The sequence below is a fragment of the Oryctolagus cuniculus genome, chromosome 9 (assembly GCF_964237555.1).
Source record: "Oryctolagus cuniculus chromosome 9, mOryCun1.1, whole genome shotgun sequence".
Taxonomy (NCBI): domain Eukaryota; kingdom Metazoa; phylum Chordata; class Mammalia; order Lagomorpha; family Leporidae; genus Oryctolagus; species Oryctolagus cuniculus.
This window is the reverse complement of record NC_091440.1, coordinates 102,543,857-102,565,642: the sequence shown is the minus strand read 5'-3', so window position 1 is coordinate 102,565,642 and position 21,786 is coordinate 102,543,857. Positions and strand designations below refer to the sequence as shown.

At 50.3% G+C, this 21,786-nt stretch overlaps 1 protein-coding gene across 2 annotated transcripts in view; it reads right to left on the bottom strand.

Moving 5' to 3' along the window:
• Positions 1-38: 38 nt before the first annotated feature.
• The window catches only part of LPCAT3 (lysophosphatidylcholine acyltransferase 3), a 44,678-nt gene continuing 22,930 nt past the window's right edge, over positions 39-21,786 (bottom strand). The window contains exons 2-13 of one of the 2 annotated variants that reach the window (XM_002712747.5): positions 6,078-6,185; positions 4,954-5,060; positions 4,184-4,277; positions 3,976-4,013; positions 3,369-3,547; positions 2,548-2,656; positions 1,692-1,778; positions 1,434-1,597; positions 1,046-1,193; positions 814-972; positions 583-711; positions 39-441 (exon numbers count right to left, since the gene is read on the bottom strand). In XM_002712747.5, coding sequence (XP_002712793.1) covers positions 595-711; positions 814-972; positions 1,046-1,193; positions 1,434-1,597; positions 1,692-1,778; positions 2,548-2,656; positions 3,369-3,547; positions 3,976-4,013; positions 4,184-4,277; positions 4,954-5,060; positions 6,078-6,185 — 1,310 coding nt within the window. In that variant the 3' untranslated portion in view covers positions 39-441; positions 583-594. Of the gene's footprint in view, positions 442-582; positions 712-813; positions 973-1,045; positions 1,194-1,433; positions 1,598-1,691; positions 1,779-2,547; positions 2,657-3,368; positions 3,548-3,975; positions 4,014-4,183; positions 4,278-4,953; positions 5,116-6,077; positions 6,186-21,786 lie in introns of both variants that reach the window. The other variant, XM_017343419.3, reaches the window with a different exon arrangement.

Genomic DNA, 21,786 nt, shown 5'->3' with positions numbered 1-21,786 from the left:
GACCACGTCTGAAAGAAAGCAGTCAGGAACGCCGGCGGTGAAAAACCGAACAGAAGTGATTTTATCTGGTACAGTTCAAGGTAGAAAAAGTGGAGCAGGCAGGGCCTTGTGCCCCTCCCCTCCCCCCCATAGGGGGGGTGGCGGTCGCGGCACTTATACAATCATAGTAAATTGGCAGAAGGGAAACAACAGATTCCTGGCTGGAGGGGAAGAGATAAGGCAACGTGCATGGGAGAGCGAGAGGGGGGACATGGGCCCCTCTGCTCCTCCCACAAGAGTTTCCCCTTTGGCCCCAGATGAAGACTTGGCTGGCGGCAGAGGCACAGCTGGGAGGACTGCGTCTTCCAGCTCCCTGGCTTTTCTGTTGTCTCTGCTGGGGGGCGCGGGAGTGCTGTGGAGAGGGAGACAAGTAGTTTCTGCACCAGTCCTGCTCTAGGCCACCTGCAAGACAAGAAGTTTAATTGGAAGGCTGCTCAGAGTTAGTCCTCCCCGCTCTGGATGTCAGAGCACTCAGCGCCCCACACTGGGTGTCCCTAGCAGCAGGCTACCTGGAACGTCACCCCGGATTGCCACTAGGATTACCAGGCAAATAGGTTATTCCATTTTCTTCAGTTTCTCTTTCCTTGGCACCATTACTGTGTTAACATAAGACAGTATGAAGAGCAGGCTCAGGAAAAAGACGTGGCCGAGAAAATAGACGGATTTGTACACCTGTGGAGAGAGGAAGGCTGCTGAGGTGCCTGAGAGCAGAGTACCCCTTGCTGCCTCAGGTTCTGGTGCAACCCTGGGCCTCGCAAGCAGGCCCTGGCTTACCTTCAGCCACTTGTCCCATGTGAAGAGGCAGAAGGCCGTCATTGAGTAGCCCATGAAGAGCCAGTGGATGGTCTGCTGCACCAGGTAGAAGAAGGGCCGGAGGAGCGTGATGGAGGCCAGGTGGCTCAGGGCTGGGCTGTCCCTAATCAGGCTCTCCGCCTGTGGAGGGAGGCGAGGGCATCAGTTTCTCGTCCTTCACAGTCCCTGTCACCCACTGCCCTTGAGGGCCTACCTGTCTTTCCACAATAACAATGAGGAATTCCATCTGGAAGCAGACCAGGTATCCTGAGTGTAGGCCATGCCAAAGGGCCAGGAATAGCAAGGAGAGTCCCTGGGAGACTTGTTTGTTTCCAAGGAACTTGAGTCGTTTATAGAAGTAACTGGAGAGAAAGGTGGGTAAACAAACGTGAAGTGACCAGGCCATGCCTCCAAGCCATCCTGACTGCATGCTGAGTGCATGGTGGCTCCAGTTGTGGCCACTAGGGGGTGTGGAAGGCAGCACTAACAGGCGTGTATGTGAGAGAGAGGCTGGGTGGAGGGGACAGATCACGTCCCCGCCCACAGGTATGGGGAGGCAGAAGGAAGGAGCCAGGGTGCCAGCCTCCCACCTGGCGGCTTACCGGGACACCCAGGCGTTGGTGTTGATGTTGAAAGAGGCAATGGTGCCAGTGAAGCGTGGGGTCGTTTCGAAGAGCCACACCTTCATGTTAGCACAGGCGTCCCACCTGGCCTTGCCGTCTTCTATGCCATTGAAGCCCAGTCCCGACAAAATGCATACTCCTTCCTGAGGGAGAGAGAGCTCAGGGCGGGCTCAGGATGCTTGCCGCCCTCTTCCCTACCTGCCCCATGTGGCACCCTGCTTCATCTTTGCCACTTACCGTGACCAGCCAACAGGTGACGTATTTGTACAGCACGAACTTGCCCCAGACCAGCATGTACATGCAGCGGAACCAGAAAGGGTGGTTCTTGAGAAGAAAACACGCGCATTAGGGCTCTCGCCAGGCAAAGCGAAGTCCCCTTCATGTCCTTCCTTTTCAGACTAGGGGCTGCTTGGTGCTTGCCAAGGTCCTGTGGCCAGATGTCCACCTGACATTCTGGCTTCACTGCCTCTACAACAGGCTACGGGGAGTCAGCAGGGGTCCAGGGAACATCCAGTCACCTGATCCTTGGAGGGTTCCCCACACAGCATCATCCTGAATGCTTTGACTGTTTGCTTTCGCAAAAGACTGAGCATTTGGGACAGTAAGTCCAGACAGACTTGACGTATTCATGTTTGGTGTTAATTTTAGGAGAAACCTACCCAGAATGGATATGGAAGTGTTGCAAGCCTCTCAGCTGGGCAGGAGCAAAAGCCAGCACTTCCCCCTCCCTTGGCTTCCAAATTCCCTAGAAGCTCCCAATGTCTCAGTCAAGAGAAGCAAACAGGAGACTCAGAAGCTGCTGTGCTGCAAGGAGTCAGTGGGTGGTAGTGAGGCAGGCTCAGAGCTGCTCGGGGGAGGAGGGGTGCTAAAAGTGCACCTGGCCCAGCCCCGTGCCCGCGAAGGTCGTTCAGTGCTGGCTGATGAACATGGCCCGGCCCGGCTGGCATTGACACCAACGCTCACCGATCTAGAGCAAAACCAACATTCATTTGTAGGTGGTAGTACCCACTGATTTGCTACCTACAGGGGCCCTTGCCTGTCCACTCGCTAGCTCTGGTGCAGTCGCACTGCTGCTGCTTTAGGGACCACTCACTTCATAGTCTTCAGTGAGGAGATAGTCTTCTGTGATGTGGGGGCTGAGCAGAGTGTAGCCCACCAGGTAGACAAGGCCCAGACTCAGGCGCTTGAGAGCAGGTATGGTGCTGGAAAGGAACAAGTGGGGTCACAGGGGGCAGGGTCCAGTCCCTTCCCCCTCGGCCCTTCAGTTACGGAGAGCAGGGTCTGGCCTGGGACGAGGGGCTCTGCTACCCACAGCCCACGCTCTTGCAGGGAAGGGCGTCTTCTCTGTGTGGTCAGCTACAGGGGAGGCTGTGGCTGAGTCTCACGTTGGCCCCCCGCCCCCAGATACTACCGATTTCAAGGTCTCACAGGGCTGTCCATCTACACTGGGACTGGAAATTCAACATAGCTAAGATAAGTGATCCATTCTGAATCTGGTCCTCCCTTGTCTTGGGTGAACTGATGCTGAAACACAGGCACATCCTCAGTGGAAGGATTTTTCTAGAAACTTACATTTTCTGTAGATAGCTACGTACACATATTTTTATGTATTTAATATTCATTTCTTTAATCAGAAAATGGGCTTTAAAGGCACAGACATCACTGTGGCATAAAAGTGCACTTCAGGTTTGCAGCACGGGGTCAGAATGGCTGGAAGTGTTCCAAGCTGCTGAGGGCCACTGCTGGCTGAGCAGGTACGGTGTGCCCATGGCAGTCCAGGGCTGTGACACGGCACTGTGTGCCAGGGCCAGGCTGGAGTGAGGCTAGGGCTGGCCCTCAGGACAGTCACTGCAACTGTGACTTTGTTCTGGGTGAGAAACCTACACAGAGGTCTTAACCAAGAGGGGCAATTACCTGTTTGGTATCTTCCCTGGTATGTCAGTCAGCTGTCCCTGCACCAGCTTCATGTAGTGGTTCATTGAGAACTGGGGCCCTACCAAGAAGGCCCCATAGAAGTAGGAGAAACCAGCAACTTCCAGCAGGGAAGGGACACCCCGTATGGCATATTTCTGTTGCTCAGAGGACAAGGAGTTCTACGCCGAGAAGAGAATGAATGGTTCAGGACAGCCTTGAATCTCCTTCCAAGAGGCAGTTTGAGTGCTCCCCACCCTTGTGCCCCACTGCCTGGGGTTCTTCAAACAGCCTTCTCTTTAGGGGACAAAAATAGTTGTTCAGGTCGAAATGAGTGTGTGTGGGGGAGCTGAGCAAACAGGTGTCTGTTGCTGCTTTAACAAATGCCTTGCTGGCATTGATCTCTGGACTTTGTGCAAGAGCTGGATCCTGGGCAAATCAGATTTGTTGATCCTTGCTCACTGCTATCTGCAATAGATATCACACAGGCGGGGGATGAGGGAGAGGCTCTGCCCCTGGTATCAGGGGCCAGTCTTGCGGTAACAGCCTTTCTCCTTCCCTCTCTTTAAGGCTGTTAAGTTAACCTCTCTGCAGAGGAATGGGCACTTACCTGCGACTTCCCTCCGTCAAAGTAGTCAATAGCCAGACCTGAGCAGAGAGAGAAGGCGTGGGTGGAGCAGAGGGAGAGGACACTGAGCAAGTGGCCTGTGGACTGAGTGCAGCCAGGGGCGGATGAGCGGGCAGAGCACCCAGGAGGTTTTGGGTCGGAGAAGGGAGGGGCCTACCGTTCAGGAGGAAGGCAGTGGCCCACCGCTTACCAATCAGCTTCAAGGTCAGAACGCAGTGTGGCATTGTCCACTTGATGTCGTAGTTGCCGGTGGCTGTGTAATAATACCCAGCGAGAAGGTAGGCCTAGGGGAGGAGAGAAGTACATGGGGTTTTCCTAAAGTTCATGGAAAGTGTGTATTATGAAAAAACTATGGATTTCATAATTTTTTGCATCAAAACAAACCCAGCTTTTAATTCCATTTTCCACAAACTTTCTAAGACACTCTGTATTTGTTCTATCATCATTAACAATTATTTATCTTCTTGCTCTGAAGTCCATACTCTTTCGTTTTTCCTTTCTCGTGGTACCATCATTACAAGATTCAAGAAGTTCCTGTTAAGTGGAGCCACTGAGACTCTAATGGGAAGAGACTTGCTCAAGGTTTTCCAGCAAAATGAAGGCTAAACAAATGAGAATTTCAACGCTCAGCTTCTGTAGCTCATTTAGCTCAGTTGGTGTTCTGCTTTGCCTTTAACTGGCTTCCCTCGTGGACAGCTGGGCTAACCTGGTGGAATCCGGGAGCCTTACTGGCACGATCCTATGTGAAGGACTCGCTGGCAGGCAAAGTCATTACTGCCAGCTGCAGACACCCCTGGGCTCATGCTAAGTGACCTAGCCGGGCCATTCAGCTAGGTATTGGAGGAAGGGGGGAGGCGTTCAGTCTCCTTCACTGCTTTGCCCGTACCACAGTCCCCTCCTTCCCGCCCCCGCTGCCAGCACAGCAGTCTGCTGTGGCTGAGCTAAGGAAAAGACATTTACCATCTGGACGCAAAAGGTGGTGAGGACGGCAGTGATGGTGCGGCCCATGAGGCGCAGGATGAGGAACTGAAGCACAATACATAGCAGGGAGTGGTAGAACTGGTATCCTGGGTGCAGAGAAGAGCAGAATTTAGCCTGGTTTCTTTTCTTCCCATCCTGAAACTTCCAACAACAAAGTACATACAAAGATAAAACTTTGGTGTGGGAGTTGTGGCAGATGGGTTAAGCTACTGCTTAGGACGCTGGCACCTCCTATCAGAGCGCCTGGGTTTGAGTCCCAGGTACTTCACTTCTGCTCTAGCTTCCTGCTAATGGGTCTTGGGAGGCAGCAGTGATGGGCCAAGTAGTTGGGTCCCGGGAGCTGGTGTTGTTGGCATCCCAAATCTGAGTATCAGTTCAAATCTAGGCTGTTCCACTTCTAATCCAACTTCCTGCTAGTGTGCCTGGGAAGGCAGCAGAAGATGGCCTGAGTCCTTGGGCCCCTGCCACACTAGGAACTCCATTCAAGTCTCCCACATCGGGATGGGGTCCAAACTCTTGGCCTATCATCTGCTGCCTCCCCAGGATGGAGTTCTGGCTTCTGGCTTCAGCCTGGCTCAGCCCTGGCTGTTGTGGGCATCTGGGGAATGAACCACAGAATGAAAGATGTCACTGCTTTTCAAGTAGATGAAAATAAACATTGTTTTTTAAAAAAGAGAAAACTTTGGTATTAGTATCTTTTTCTAGAATCATCTCAGGTATTGGAGGGAGGGATGCAGATGAATAATGTAAATATTGAGATGGCAGGGTGTTACTGTGGATCGCAAGGTCTGAACTGAGGAATGATCGTGCATGGGGAGTGCGTGCATCTGTCACCGTCAGTCACAGCCGCCCCGGGAGAAACTGATGCTTCTCTGTGGGTGCGTCTGGTGAGGGGAACCATGGTCCCAGTGTTTTTCTGACACAGAAGTGTACATGAAAGCAGAAAAGGGAAGGTAGGCAGTGTTCCTGTCCACTGAACCCTCTTTACGAGCACAGCGTGCTAACTTCCCGACCCACCAAGTTCCCTGGAGGAGATTCTGCTCAAGTATGTTGCTTCCCAGCTTCCCGCTATCCCAGTGGCGCTGCTGACGCAGGTCACTCACCGAAGTTAAAATAAGCGATGGAGAGGCCGGTGAAGGCATGGAAGAGATGGATGAGGTAGGTGTCCTTGTGGAAAAGGTAATGCCGGTAACACAGAGCGAGGGGGTAACCTGGGTGGGCAGAGAGAGAAGAGCGTTACTTGTACCTGGTGCCATCCCAACCGTGGTTTGGATGTTTATCTGGCCTGAACCTCAGCCCAGAGAGAAAAACCCGTAAATGACATGTCGACAGAGCAGACAATAACAGCACCCCTAAGAAATGAAAATGTTGTAAATACCAACTTAGAACTGGAGATAACTACTTTTTAAGGCGGTAATATAGAGCTGACTCGTAACACCAAGTTTCTCTTCACTGAATTAAAAAAAAAAGATACAAAGAATTAAAGATGTCCAACTATGCCCCAGAAATACCACTTTGCATCTGTGATGGGTCCGGCCAGCATAGCGTCATCTGCCCGAAGAGGACAACTACAGGCCGACGCCAGGCTCTGCACAGGTCTCGAACACACACGGCAGTTATCTGTGCGTGTTCACATTCTGACATCTGGCGGCAGCCACGCTATAAAATCCGTTTTGGAGCACTGGGAAAACCCCTTCTCAAGCCATGATTCAGAGTTGGGCGCAACAGCCACGTGAGGACTACAGGCATCTCCTGCTGGGCCATGAGCTGCACACAGAGCCCCGAGTGTTGCTGGCTGAATTCAAGAAGGGTCGATACACTTGGTGTTCCTGACCTAAAATGAGCATGTTCTATGGCACCGTCTGGCCACTGTGAAGCAGTGTTCCTCCCGCCAGGGCAGGTGGGAAGCATCAGACGCCCTGGGCCGTGTTTGGAAGGATATCCCATGTCCTACCGTGCACCACCCATCACTGGTGCCTTTGAGTTGGTCGTGCTTACATGTGCTCCAGTTCTTGCTTTTAAATGATAAACAGCAGTTAGCTTATTGTTGCCAGGAGAGTTTCTCTAAGCTTGGTTAATTCAGCAATGCTAAAGTGTCACATAGAAAGTGCTCAATTTTGTAAAATGAGAAAGTAAATGGATAATCATGTTGTATATTGGCTTACATCCTTCTAGTCTCTTCCCCCTTTTCTCTCTATATTTTTTAATTTTATTTTTAAAAATGATTTATTTATTTTGAAAGTCAAAGTTGCAGAGAAGGTAGGAGAGACACACACAGAGGTCTAATGTCCACTGGTTCATTCCCCACATAGCTGCAACAGCCAGGGCTGAGCCAGGCTGAAGCCAGGAACCAGGAGCTTCATTTGGGTCTCCCAGGTGGGTGGCAGGGGCCCAAGCACTTGGGCCATCCTCTACTGCTTTCCAAGGTATATTAGCAGGGAGCTGGATTGGAAGTGGAGCAGCTGGGATGTGAACTGGTGTCCACATGGAATGTCAGTGTCACAGACAGAGACTTAACCCCTTATACCACATGCCGACTGCTGGCCCCATATTTTCTAAAAAACTTATGACTGGGGCTAGTGCTGTGGCACAATGGGTAAAGCTGCTCCTGCAGTGCCGGCTTCCCATTTGGGTACTGGTTTGAGTCCTGGCTGCTCCACTTCTGATCCAGCTCTCTGCTGTGGCCTGGGAAAGCAGTGGAGGATGGCCCAAGTTCTTGGGCCCCTGCACCCATGTGGGAGACCCAGAGGAAGCTCCTGGCTCCTGGCTTCAGGCTGGCCCAACTCTGGCCTTTGTGGCCATTTGGGGAGTGAACTAGCAGATGGAAAATCTCTCTCTGTTAACTCTGCCTTTCAAATAAAATAAATCTTAAAAAAAAAAAAAAAACAAAAACTCAAAAACTTAGGCTCACAGCTTGCATACTCATGGAGCTCAGTTTTTTCACAAACAGAATACCAACCAGCCGATCTTCCTGGTGCCAGGATTTACTATTTTTTTTTTTTAACTGCTGTTCCCATAACGGACTGGGTTATTTATCAAATTTATATCTTCGGGCAAGTAGTTAATTCTGTGGGAGAGCCTGTGGAATACTGGCTCATTCACTCATTTCACATTTATCAAGTGACTCCCATATGGAAGGTAGGAGCATTTGTGGGGAGGGGAGGCCTGTAATGATGTCTTTTTTTAAAGACTTGGCAGAGTGTCAGGGAGAAAGGGAGGGAACGAGGAGGGAGACGAGCGAAAGTAAAAGATCTTCCGTCTGTTGGTTCACCCTCTCAAATGTCCACAGCAGCAGGGGCTGGGCCAGGCCACAGTCAGGAACCAGGAACTCCATTCAGGTCTCCTACATGGGGGCGGGGTCCAAGCTCATGGCCTATCATCTGCTGCCTCCCCAGGCGCATTAGTAGGGAGCTGGATCCGAGGCAGAGCAGCCGGGACTCAGATGGGTGCTGTGACAGAGGATGCGTGGTGGCAGGCAGCGGCTTAACCTGCTGCACCGCAAATGCGGCCCCGAGAGTTTACCTCTTTCAGCCTTCAGCCCTGCACCCAGCTGGAATCCTTGTCATTCGGTACTGTGCTCCCTTCAGCCAAGCCTAGTTCAGCATTTTCTTGGTGTCATGGTCGTGGCTCTTTCAGAGCGAAGTCCTGACGGCTCATGACCCACTGAGGGGTGGGAAGCCGCTCTGGCCTCCACGTCTGGAATTCCCAGCTCTTGTACCCATTTCTTCGGGCTTTCCTGCTGCTGGCCCTGCTATTCCGGAACAGCAGTCACTTCTGGGGCTTTCTGTGTGCCTGCCTGGAATAGTTCCTTTGCCAGCCTCTGATTTACAGCCGACTTTGGAAGTCGTAAATGTGCGGTTTTTTGTTTGTTTGTTTAAGCATTTATTTACTTGAGAAACAGGGAAACAAGGAAACAGAGAGGGAGGGAGAGAGGGAGAAACACTCCTACGTACAGGTTTATACTCCTAATGCCTGTAGCAGCTGGAGCCGGGAGCTGGAAACTAGCTCTCCCATGAGTGACAGGAACCCAGTGCTCTGAGCCACCACTGCCTCCCCGAGTGCACACCACAGGAAGCTGGAATCGGGGATACGTGACCTGAGCCCAGGTCCTCTGATGTGGAACACGGACAGCCCCACCAGCAGCTTGAGCACTACGCCAAACACCTGCCCCATAACTTCATTCAGAGGTGTAGGAGCACGGGTCTTTGGTGCTTGGCCTTATATAGGTTAGTGCACAGGCCTAGGAACAGCTGGTGTGGCCTCTCGAAGGCCATTTTTGTCATCCGCTGTTTTCAGGTGTGTTTGGGGGGAGTGGAGTGCCACGCAGGTGAAGCACTGCACGCTAGCAAACACATAAGATGAAGGAATTGGGAGAAAAATAAAAAGAATGCAGCAGGCCAGGTTACCAGGAACTTCAAGAGCTTGACAGAGGACGAGACAGCCTGGAAGGAAGCCACCAAGGGGAGAAAGGAACTGTGTAGTAGAGTTGCCGTGACAACCGGGGCTGGTTTTGAGTGTGTAAACACCAAACCTTGCTCCTGGCTGCCTCTTAGCTCAGCAGGCTGGGGGGCAGGGCTGCCCAGCTACCCCTCGGGGGCTGTGCTGTTTCTAGGGAGGGAGTGATCGCACATGCTGTTTCGGAGTCTTCTCATTTTCCGTGGGAAGCCGGGGCTCCGTAAGAGGCTACAGCTACCTGGAGAATCCACACAAACCACCAGAGCGCCTCCCCACTCACTGCTCACCCACCACGGTGTGACTCAGCTGGCCCAGTGGGAAAGAACCTGCACTTTCAAACGCACCGCGAGCAATTCCAATGCGCAGCCTGGGCTGAGGCCCTGCCTCCCTAAGATCCTAACGCAGGGCGAGGCGGGACCTACTGCATCCTGAGAATAACCCTCTCAGCTCAGTGCCTGCGAGCTGCTGTCTTTCCTTTCACAGCACCAGATCAGGGTTTTATAACGCTGGCCAGGGGTCTGTAAGAACCTGTTTGGCTGTACTGTAATTGCTTCTTCTTTTGGACGGTTTGTTTAAAGGAAGGCCGCAGGACCTTGCTAGCAGATGAAGAGTGACCTAAAGTGTACCCTATCCCCAAGGACCTCTCTCCAAGGGCAAAACCCAGGACACTGAAAATGCTGCGACTGTGAAGGCAGCTGGCCGGCACATTCGCCTGGTCCTCCCCAGGGGCTGCACCCAAGCAGGCGCAGTATGCTCCTAGGGGACCAGGATCCATCACCAGCTGCACTGTGTCGCAACTCCTCCTTCCGGGCTAACAGTTGTAAAATTACTTATTGAGCCTAAAGCGGCTTCTTTCACCTGAAGGAAACAGCGATGGGCTGCATTGTCTTTTGTCTTTCATCCGTGCAGCTAGTTCTGGGCTCTGCAGGAATACACCACGGCCCCAGCTGAGCAGTCAGCGGCTCCTAAGAGCCCAGGGAAAGGAAAACAGAGCATGTTTCGGTGAGTGCGAGGGAGAAGATGGAATCAGAATTGCTATGTGTGGCTTGGCCAGATGTTGATACCAGTTCTACAGAACAGAGAATACATCAACTAATACCACCCAAACAAAGGGAAGATGTGACATCTACAGCATATCAGAGCTGCTTTCAGATTTTGTGATCTGAAGACCAATTTATACTTTTGAAAATTATTGGCGACCTCCAGCTGCTTTTGTTCAATATTCCCGACATCAGAAAGGAAAGAGGGGTAGTGACTGGTACAGCAGTTGACACTGCTTGGGACGTCCATGTCCCTATCAGGGTACCTGGGTCCACGTCTCAGCTTCACTTTCCACTCCAGCTTCCTGCCAGTGTGCATCCTGGGAGCCAGCAGGTGATGGCTCAAAGAGTTGGGTCCCTGCCATTCATGAAGGAGACCCAGAGTGAGTTCCCAACTCCTGGCTTTGACCTAGCCCGACCCCAGATGTTGTGGGCACTGGGGAGTGAACCAGTGGATGGGGGCTCTCTTTCTGGCTCTCTGCCTTTCCAATAATATTTTAAAAAGACTTATAGAACTGGCGCTATGGTACAGTGAGTTAAGCTGTGACACCAGCAACCCATATGGGTGCATGTTCTAGTCTTGGCTGCTCTACTTCCAGTCCAGCTCACTGCTAGTCTGGGAAAGCAGCAGATAATGGCCCAAGTACCTGGGCCCCTGGCACCCATTTGAGAGACCTGGATAAAGTTCCTGGCTTCCGCATGGCCTAGTGCTGGCTGCTGGCAGCCATCTAGGTAGTGAACCAGTAGTGGATGGAAGATCTTTCTTCCTCGTCTCTCCCTCTCTGTAACTCTTTCAAAAAGATTTTAGCCGGCGCCGCGGCTCACTAGGCTAATCCTCCGCCTTGTGGCGCCGGCACACCGGGTTCTAGTCCCGGTCGGGGCTCCGGATTCTGTCCCGGTTGCCCCTCTTCCAGGCCAGCCCTCTGCTGTGGCCAGGGAGTGCAGTGGAGGATGGCCCAAGTGCTTGGGCCCTGCACCCCATGGGAGACCAGGATAAGTACCTGGCTCCTGCCATCGGATCAGCACGGTGTGCTGGCTGCAGCGCGCCGGCCGTGGCGGCCATTGGAGGGTGAACCAACAGCAAAAGGAAGACCTTTCTCTCTGTCTCTCTCTCACTGTCCACTCGTGCCTGTCAAAAAAAAAAAAAAAAAAGATTTTAAACAACTACATTCCTTAATATTAGAAGAGTCTTGATATATTAGCAAGTTTCAAGCTCATGTTAGTGGGTACAAGTATTTTAAAATTGTAATTTTCACTATTAAAAACTTGAGTTTTACCAGTGCCTACAAATACCATCATCAATGTTTTCCTTGAAGTGATCATCTAACTTTGTATATTTTTAAGAGACTCTGCCAAGTGCCCAAGTCCAAATAACCATGGTTTGTTGTTATTCTTTCAAGTAAAAATGACGGCCCAGCTGCGCGCAGAGCCCGGTCTGGCACAGCAGTTAAGATGCTGCTTGGGAAAGAGTCCACATCTCACGTTAGAGCGCCTGGGTTGAGTGTTGGCTCCACTTCCGATTCTAGCTTTCTGGCAGCAGGTGAAAGCTCAAGTACTTGGGTCCCCTCCCACAGCCCCAGAGGGCGTAGGCATTTGGGGAGCGTCTGTCTTTCAAATAAATTAAAGAAAAAAAAGGGAATGGCACTGGTGCTCCCCTGGGGATGGCTGCTGCCTTCCACCCGTGTGCAGCAGGGCTGCTTGACGCGTATTTCCTATTTCTTCAAACACAGGGTTAAAGAGCTACGTACTCAAGGTTGGTATTTGAGAAAATGAACACTATTTACTGCTGCATCAAGGGCACTCGTAAGTGGAGCTGCCTTTGTGCTTGACCGTGAGTGCCCGGCACTGATGACCACACGAGCACTGGCAGTCTGGTGCTACTGTCCGGCGTTTTACCATCACTACTTCTGCAACATTAGTGCAAATGTCGACACAGTGAAAAGGCAGATCCATCTTGGTATTATTATGGAAGTAATTTTTACCCCTGGGATTGTCCTGTTAGGAGTTGGTGAAGTCCACTCCGAGAGCTGCTGAAATGGAATGCTGTTTGGGCTTAATCCTCTGTGTGCCTGATCTGGGGTGTTTCATATAAAGAGAGGCATACAGCAGGTAGCCCTTGTGTCTGGCTTATTTAAACGCTGAGCTTGCTATCAAGGCCCCCCAGGCTGCAGCCAGGATCAGTACTGCATTCCTTCTCATGGCGGAGCACTGTCCCTTTGCACCCATTCATCGGCTGACTACCAACGGGCTGCTTCCACTTTTGTCCGTATTTTGAAAAATGCTGCTGTAAAAATTCAAGTTTGTTTTTTACGTGATCATGTGTTCTCAGTTCTCTCGGGTGCACACCCAGCAGTGGATCTCCTGTTTCTTTTATCCTCTGACCCCGTGCTTCTCAGCCAGGGGTGCAGAGCAGTTTGTTAGTTTTCTCATCAACAGTGGACCAACACTTTTGGAAAACACAGAAGTCTGAGTGTGGATGCTGCAGCACTGTCCAACTGCTGCAGAGCCGAAACCTTTACTCTCACTTTCCGTGCGGCTCTGACCAGCAGGCTGGGGCTGATGGCTACAACCTGCAGGGGTTGCACCCATCTCTCTCTCTCCCTCTGTCTCTATTACTGAAGGCTTTTTGTCTGGATCCTAACTGTGGCTGGCCTCCATATTTAGGACCCAGTCTTGGCTCTTGGCTCTTCTGGCTATTCTGCCTCTTTGGAAATTCACCCATTCTCATGTGACCTAATATGATCTTTATGCCAAAGATGAACAAGTTCTAACTTTAGCCCCAACTCCTCCTATTTCAGTTCTGTATTTTCTACTCCCTCACTGGACACTTTAGGTTGGTGTTTCATACCATCTCAAACTCTGCATAATTAAAACAACTTTCTCTCCAAATCAGTCTTCCCTTGGCTCCTTTTTCTGCTCGTCAGTGGTGGTGCTACTCTTTAGGCTGCACAACACATTCAAAACCTTGAAGCTGTGTCGGAGTCTTCCCTCTCCCTGGTTCCCTGTATCTCCTCATCCGATCCTCCATGTCTCTCACCATCACCATCACCATCACCACCCCCTTTCTAGGCTACATTTGCAGTTGAGGCTCTCAAATACTTCAATCTTAAACTCTCAGAATGTTCTCCAATCTGATTTCTGCCTGCAGCTGCACTCTCCCAGCAATCCTGTACCAGAGCAATCTTCCTTCAGTTCCTGCTCAGAAACCAGCAATGGCTCCCAGCTGACTATTCAACTTCTCCCAATTCCAAAGCATAAGATGCAAAGTCCGCAACAGGCATTTGGTGCATTGGTTAAGATGCTACCCAAGGGGCTGGCACTGTGGTGTAGTAGGGTAAGCGTCCGCCTACAGTGCCCACATCCCACATGGGTGCTAGTTTGAGTCCCAGCTGCTCCACTTCCAATCCAGTTCCCTGCTGATGGCCTGGGAAAGCAGTGGAAGATGGCCCAAGTGCTTGGGCCCCTACACCCACCTGGGAGACCTGGAGGAAGCTCCTGGCTCCTGGCTTTGGATTGGCCTAGCTCTGGCCCTTGTGGCCATTTGGGGAGTGAACCAGTGGATAGAAGACCTCCTTCTCTGTCTCTCCCTCTCTCTGTAACTCTGCTTCCTAAATAAAGGGGGCGGGGGATGGAATGGAGCCAGTGCTGTGGCGTAGTGGGTTAAGCCACTGCCTGCAGTGCCAGCATCCCATGTGGGTGCCAGTAAAAGTCCCGGCAGCTCCATTTATGATCCAACTCCCTGCTAATGCACCTGGGAAAGCAGTAGAAGATGGCCCAAGTACTTGGTTCCCTGCAGCCACATGGGAGTCTGGGAAAAAGCTCCTGGCTCCTAGCTTTGGCCCAGCTCTGGCTGTTGTGGCCATTTGGGGAGTGAACCAGCAGATGGAGAATCTCTCTGACTCTCCCTTTCTCTCTCTCTGTAACTCTGCCTTTCAAATAAATAAACAAACCTTAAAAAAAAAAAATGCTACCCGAGACACCCACATCCCACACTGGAGTGTCTGTGTTTGAGTCGTGCTTCATTTCTTTCTTTTTAAAAAGATTTTATTTATTTGACAGGTAGAGTTACAGACAGTGAGAGGAAGAGACAGAGAGAGAGGTCTTCCTTCCGTTGGTTCACCCCCAAAATGACCGCAACGGCTGGAGCTGCACTGATCCAAAGTCAGGAGCCAGGAGCTTCTTCCAGGTCTCCCACATGGATGCAGAGGCTCAAGCACTTGGGCCATCTTCTACTGCTTTCCCAGGGCACAGCAGAGAGCTGGATTGGAAGAGGAGCAGCCAGGACTCGAGCCAGCGCCCATATGGGATGCCGGCGCCGCAGGCGGAGGATTAACTTGCACCACAGTGCTGGCCCCGTGCTTCATTTCTGATTCTAGCTTCTAGTTAATGTGCTCCTGGGAGCGTACAGGTGATGGCTCAAGCACTTGTGGGAGTAAGTACTTGAGCAACCCATGTGGGAGACCCAGACTGAGTTCTAGGCTCCTGGCTTCAGCCTGGCCCAGCTCCTGCTGTTGCAGGTATCTGGGGGTGAACTGGTGGATGGATGATTTGGCTCTGCTTCGGTCAGTCTCTGTCTCTGTGCCTTCCACATACAATGAAAACAAATAAATAAACTTTTGTTTGAAAGGTAGAGTTCTGCATTAAAATTTTCCTATGTTCACAATCTCTTTTCCTAAAGGCCTTGCATACCTTTGGCGCTCCCATAGGCAAACCACCATGTCCACCTTAGTTTCTGATTGATTGGCCAAAAGTTATTGATATTTAATAGCTGTTCAGTCATGAGCATATTTTCTCCTGTAAAATGGGGACACTAACAGTAGCTGCTGCAGTGAGTTGTTTTAAGAACTGAAGGAGGGGCCAGCGCTGGGGCGTAGTGGGTGAGGCCACCGCCTGCAGTGCTAGCGGCCCTTATGGGCACCAGTTCAAGTCCTGACTGCTCCACTTCCCCCCCAGCTCTCTGCTATGGCCTGGGAAAGCAGTAGAAGATGGCACAGACACTTGGGCCTCTGTACCCAGGTGGGAGACCCAGAAGAAGCTCCTGGCTCCTGGCTTTGGATCGGCACAGCTCCGGCAGTTGCAACCAATTGGGGAGTGAACTAGCAGATGGAAGACCTCTCTCTCTCTGTCTCTCCTTCTCCCTCTGTGTAACTCTTTCTAATAAATAAATAGATCTTTAAAAAGAAAAAAAGAACTAAAGGAGATAATACATGTAAAGTAGTTAGCACAGTGCTCACTAAATTAAACACACACACTCAAATAAAATTGGGGGAAATAAAAAAGGCCTTATCTGAGAAATTTTGGGGCAAGTGGCTATGGGGATCCTGACTCGAATTTTCACTGAGCATGACAATCAAATGGCTAAGGACTTCCTCCTCCATCTACAGCTCTAAAGATTCACAGCATATTTATTTTATAAGGGTACTGGTTATGGCTTGCCAAGAACATGCTCTCTAAATTGCAACATACTATTAAATTATGGCACTGGATGGTTAGAACATGGAGTTTGTAGCGAAGGCAAATCTCAGTTTGAACTCTAGGTGACAGGTCTACCACCTGTCACCTCAGGCTGGCTGATTAGTCAAGCTTTTCAATCCCCACTTTGATCTGAAAAACGAATATCTAGAGTTCGTACATAAGAGGTGCTCAATAAATATGGGATTGCTTCACCTTTGCTTGAACAGTGAAGTGCTTGGCAATCTCATTCAGCCACTTTTCTTTTTTTTTTTTTTTTTAAACATCTGTTTATTTTATTTGAAAGGCAGAGTTACAGAGACAGAGAAGGGAAGAGAAGGGGAGAGAGAAAGAGGTCTTCCATTTGTTGGTTCATTTTCCAAATAGCCTCAATGGCTGGAGCTGGGCCAGACCAAAGCCATGAGCCAGGAGCTTCTTGTGGGTCTCCCACATGGGTGCAGAGGCCCAAGCACTTGAGCCACCTTCTGCTGCTTTCCCAGGTGAATTAGCAGAAAGCTGGACCGGAAGTGCAGCAGCTGGGACTTGAACCAGAGCCAGCTCTGGCCCCATGGTTTTAAACACCTTCCATAGGCTTACCTCTCCCCAGTTTTCAGCTCCAGGCCTCTCCCCTGAGCTCCACGCTATGAACTTGACCCCGGGGTAGGCACACTGCTGGGGGCTCTCAGACTCAACAGGTCACAGACTCCCCTTGTTAAGCATGCTTCACACGCAGCCTTCCCCAGTTCGACACACAGCGGCTTATTCCAGACTGGGACCTTGCAATCCTAACCTCCCTCCCCTCCACCCTCAATCCAGTCAGTCAACTGGGTCTGTTCTACTTTCAAAGTAAATCCAGCATCTGACTCGGCCTCTCCACTTTACTGCCTCCCCTCACCCACGCTGCCGCCACCTCCGGGCTGCTCTCCCATCTCTGTCCTTACTGCAGCATCCAGAGGAACTCTGTTATACTTGTACCATAAGCCAGGCCAGTGCCCCCTTCTGTTCGGAACCTGCTGAAGGTCTCCACTCTCACTTGGAGCCAAGGCCAAAGTCCAACCAGAACCTACAAGATCTGTTCCCCCTACCCCGGCCCACTTTTCTCTGGCCTCTGCCCATCACAAAGCTATTTCTTCCTGGACTGCCAGGCAGGTGCAGCCTTAGACACTTCCTGTGATGGGTTCCTTAACTAGAACATTCTTTTCACAGGCAAGTTCAAGTCCTTCTTGTACTTCAGATCTTTAGCAAAATGTCCTGTTCACAGTGAGGACCGCCCTGACCATCTTATCTAAGGTCGTACACTCGTCTCCCTGCACCTTCCTGTTCAAGCTTTCTCCTCATCACTCAGCACTCTCTAATGCACTGCATATTTTGCTTAGTCATCAGTGGTGAAAAGCAGGCACTGTTGTCTGTTCTGCTCTCCTGTATTCCAGTGCCTACTACATCAATCCTGGGTACACAAAAGGTCTTAAAAGCATTTGCTGGGGTGGGCATTTAGCCTAGTAGACGAGACACTGGTTAAGACACCCACATTGTGCATGGGAGTTCCTGGGTTCCAGTCAGGGTTCCTGATTCTAGCTTCCTGCTAATGCAGACCCTGGGAGACAAAATTGATGGCTCAAGTAATTGGGTTCCTGCCCACATGGACTGAGTTCCTGGCCCCTGGTTTTGGCCTGAACCAGCTCTGGCCATGTGGGCATTCGGGACTGGACAGGTGGCTGGAAGCTCTGTCTCTCAAATAATTTAAAATATTTGCTGAGTGGATGAAGGAATGAGTAAACAGTTGCCCTGTGCTCTTGGCGGTCAATAGAATATGCATTAGGCACCCATTATGTGGTTAGCATTGCATCAACATTACAGGGAAGATGGAAAGACTGCTAAGAAGTGCTTTTTAGATAGAGACAGAAGAAATATTAAGTATGTTCCATGACAAATGCTAATTATAGGAAATAACCACTGCTTTGGAGTTTACAGGAGAGAGATCCATTATGACCAGAGGCTTCAGGATGAGAAGGATCTGGAGAGAGGAAGTGGAGGGAGCGCGACACGGGAGATTAATTTCAAGAGTCTGGGTTAATTACAAGGGGGAAGGAGGCAGAGCTTAACAAAAATGGACAGGAAGATTTGGAAAACCAGGCAGAGTCTGAAATCGATGTAACAGCTAAACCACCACTAGGACTGACTGGATGTAGGGGAAGAAGGAAAAGGAGAAAGCACCAAGCTGCTCAATGGCTCCAGATGTTTTTGATGGCAAACCTCTGAAAGCATTCTGAGAAACTATGTCCTTCTTTCACATGTTAATGTTGCCACCTAAAGCCTGTAAGTTTAAATTTTAAAATTTGGGGCCGGAAGGCTGCTCATCTGAGCAAGCTTCTTTTTTCCTATTAACACAATAGTGGGCAGAAGAGGCCTGTCTGGTAGCTGGAAAAGTTACTGGCTTCATGTCATCTCCATACTTGAGGGAACTGCAAAGTGAGGATTTCTGTATCTAGGGCTTTGGTATTCCTTCGTCAGGACCAAGTTAATAAAAAGACCAAGGAACTCCTGATGAAACTGGATATGGAGTATTCTGTAGACAGCAGCTGCACATTTTCACTTTCTTCCATTTCTGCTTTCTCAGTTAACATCCCAGAGCTGAAACGTTCCATATTCTCCAACAGTGTGGGGCCAATTCAAGTTTACAGTTCTGACTAAAAAGCACCCCGCTTCCAGCTTATCTGAACCCCCTGCTCCTCACTCCTATTTATTAAGCATCACACTACCCAGGAAATACACTAGCCAATTGTGCAATGGAATAAAACCCACACTTTTCTTTAGATTCTTGCAATTGTATCATATGTAATAGTATCACTTTGTCTACATTTTGGTCAAATAAATTTTTACAGAAACTCTCCCCCTCAAAAAAATTGGGGGCCGGCACTGTGGCACAGTAGGTTAATCCTCTACCTATGGTGCCGGCATCCCATGTGGGTGCTGGTTTGAATCCTGACTGCTCCTCTTCCGATCCAGCTCTCTGCTGAGGCCTGGGAAAGCAGTAGTTGGGCATCTGCACACACGTGGGAGACCTGAAAGAAGCTTTTGTCTCCTGGCTTCAGATTGGCCCAGCTCCAATGGTTGCAGCCATCTGGGGAGTGAACCAGTGAATGGAAGACCTTTCTCACTGTCTCTCCCTCTCACTGTCTGTAACTCTACCTCTCAAATAAATATTTTTCATTTTATTTGAAAGGCAGAGAAACAGACAAAAATCTGCCATCTTATGGTTTACTCTCCAAATGACCACAACAGCCAGGGCTGGGTCAGGCTGAAGCCAGAAGCCTGGAACTCAATCTGGGTCCTCCAGGTGGGTGACAGGGACCTAAGTACTTGACCTATCACGTTCTGCCTTCCAGGGTATGCATTAGTAGACTGCTGGGCTGGAAGTGGAGCCGGGACTTGAACCAGGGACTCTGTATGGGATCCGAGGGTCTCAGCTGAGCCAAACATCTGCCTTTAAAACTTGTAAGGTTAAGCAATAGTAAATGACATTTGTATGGACTAACGTCTACTGAAGATGGACTTTACGTTTATCTGGTAAAGGTCTGCCATGCAATCTCACGTTTGGACTAACCTGCACTGGGTCCCAACAGACCAGGTTAACAATCCAAATGGAGTCACTGACACTAAAGTGTGGGGAGCAGCCCGGACTGGACTGAGTTACTGGAATTAAGACTTATTCTATGCATCTGCTCTCCCACAATATGGCGCTGGGAGAGAAGTAAACAGCTTCCGCACAGCTGCCTCCAGTTCAGCCAATGAACTGTAGGACTTGCTCCTGATTGGAGAGCAGCGTACTCGGCGTGTGGGCAGCCGAGTTAGGATTGGCGGAGGAGGACTATAAAGGAGGAGAGAGACGGCATGCACCAGGAACATCTAAGGGGAACATCTAGCTGAAGGAACACCTGTGCAGCCCCCGAGAAGAGCCGGCCGGCGGTGTGCCGCTCCCCTGCGGAAGTGGGGAATGTGGCCAGGGGGAACTGCCCTTCCACGGAGGTGGAAGGGATAGTAGCCAACCCGGGAAGAACCAGCAGCAAACCCGGGGAGGGCCGAGCAGACGAGAGAACAGCGCAGGGTCCTGTGTCGTTCCTCCACGAAGAGGGGGAGCGACACTAAAGTTCCTGTCACCAAACTGAAACTCAGCTGTTAGCTGACTTTCAGAAAAATCAGATTAGAGACTGCACGGCCACATTTCCCAAACAGGTCAGTGTTAACGAAGCTCCCTGTGCCTGCATCCTCTCACAAAGGCCATCTGAAGCATGCTGATGTGCACCAATCAATTATTTTCCTATTATTCCGTCTCCCTGTCCAGGCCGTACAAGGAAGGCTGGGAAATAACTTTTGTTCCTGTTTCTGCTTCCTTTAGCCCTATTCTGTCTATAAAACCAATCTCTGTTCAGTTCATTAGAACGCCTATCATTTTTTGTGGAATGAAGTGTTGCTTGATTCCAGAATCACAAATAAGGCCAATTCCCCTTGTTAAAATAAATTGCAATTTTGCCTTTTGATGGAGCCAAATGACAAACCGATCAGCTTGGTCAAACTTTGTACTGCTGGTCTTTAACTGGTGCCTCCATTTTATGAGGCAGATGATACACAACGGAGTGCAAAGCTCCCCTGCTTGTTCCAGGCACAATGTGAGAGCCCGCGCCGACACCTGTCTCCTGAAGCAGCAGCTTTACGCTGAGTCCCTCCCAACCCCTGAGTGCACGCATTCAGTCTCCCACCATTCCCCTTAGGGGACTGCAGGCCACAGAATCTGAGCAGCTTTGCTTAAAATCCATGCTTTCATCCTTCTCTGCAGAGTCCAAGGAAGAGGTCCCTCCCTTCTCTTCAAACACTACCTTCTCCCCTTTGGTCCCAATCTTCTGAATTCTCCTGCACCAGGCTTGGTTGAGAACTCCCCTTAGTCTTTCTTGCTAGCTTCTTCTTGGGTGAGGAGGCCGGATTCTGCCCCGGGGTCTCAGCCCTGAGCCTGTGCTGCGGCTGTGAGCGCACTGCTTCCTCTGCCTTCAGCTTGCACGGGCGGTGGCGTGACTCCTACCCTCTGCACCCTGTGCTTTGCAGCTGCTTCTAGCTACTGCTCAATTTTGCTGTTTCCCTTCACAGCCAAGCTCCTAGATTTACAGTCTAACTCACTGCCTTCTCTTTTCTACCCACTTTTTTTCTTGTCTTTAGCAATCCCAAGCCACCTCCCTGGACCTGACTTCACTTCCTGTTGAGAAGATGTGGTTTAGATACTCAGTGAGTTCCTGAAAGTGACTGAAACTCATCTGAAACTCAAAATTCAGGCTTACAGCTGGAGACAAAGGGATGGGAGACAGAAAGTGGAAAAAGGCTATGTCCCAGCGCAGGCATTTGGCACAGTGGTTAAGTTGCTACTTTCATGGTCTTATCAAATAGCTGCCTGCTCTTTCCATAAATTTTCAGATAGATTTTTCCAAGAACCAGATTATATTAAAGAAAGAACGCCTTTTGAATATGGCTTATTTATAGCTATGTTTGTCAAATATATGTATATGTGTATATATATATATATTTAATAAAAATTTTGAAAGGCAGAGAGAAGGAGAGATAGAAATCTTCCATCTACGGGTTCATCCAAATGCTCACAAGAGCTGAGGCTGGGCCAGGCCAAAGTTAGGAGCCTGGAACTTAGCCTGGACCTCAACCCAGGTCTTCCACATGGATGGCAAGGACCCAAGTACTTGAACTATCATCTGCTTTCTCCATGGTGTGCATTATTAGGAAGCTGGAATTGGAAGTAGAGCTAGGACTTGAGCCTGGGCACTCTGATAAGGGATGTGGATGTCCTAAGTGGTGTCTTAACTGCTGT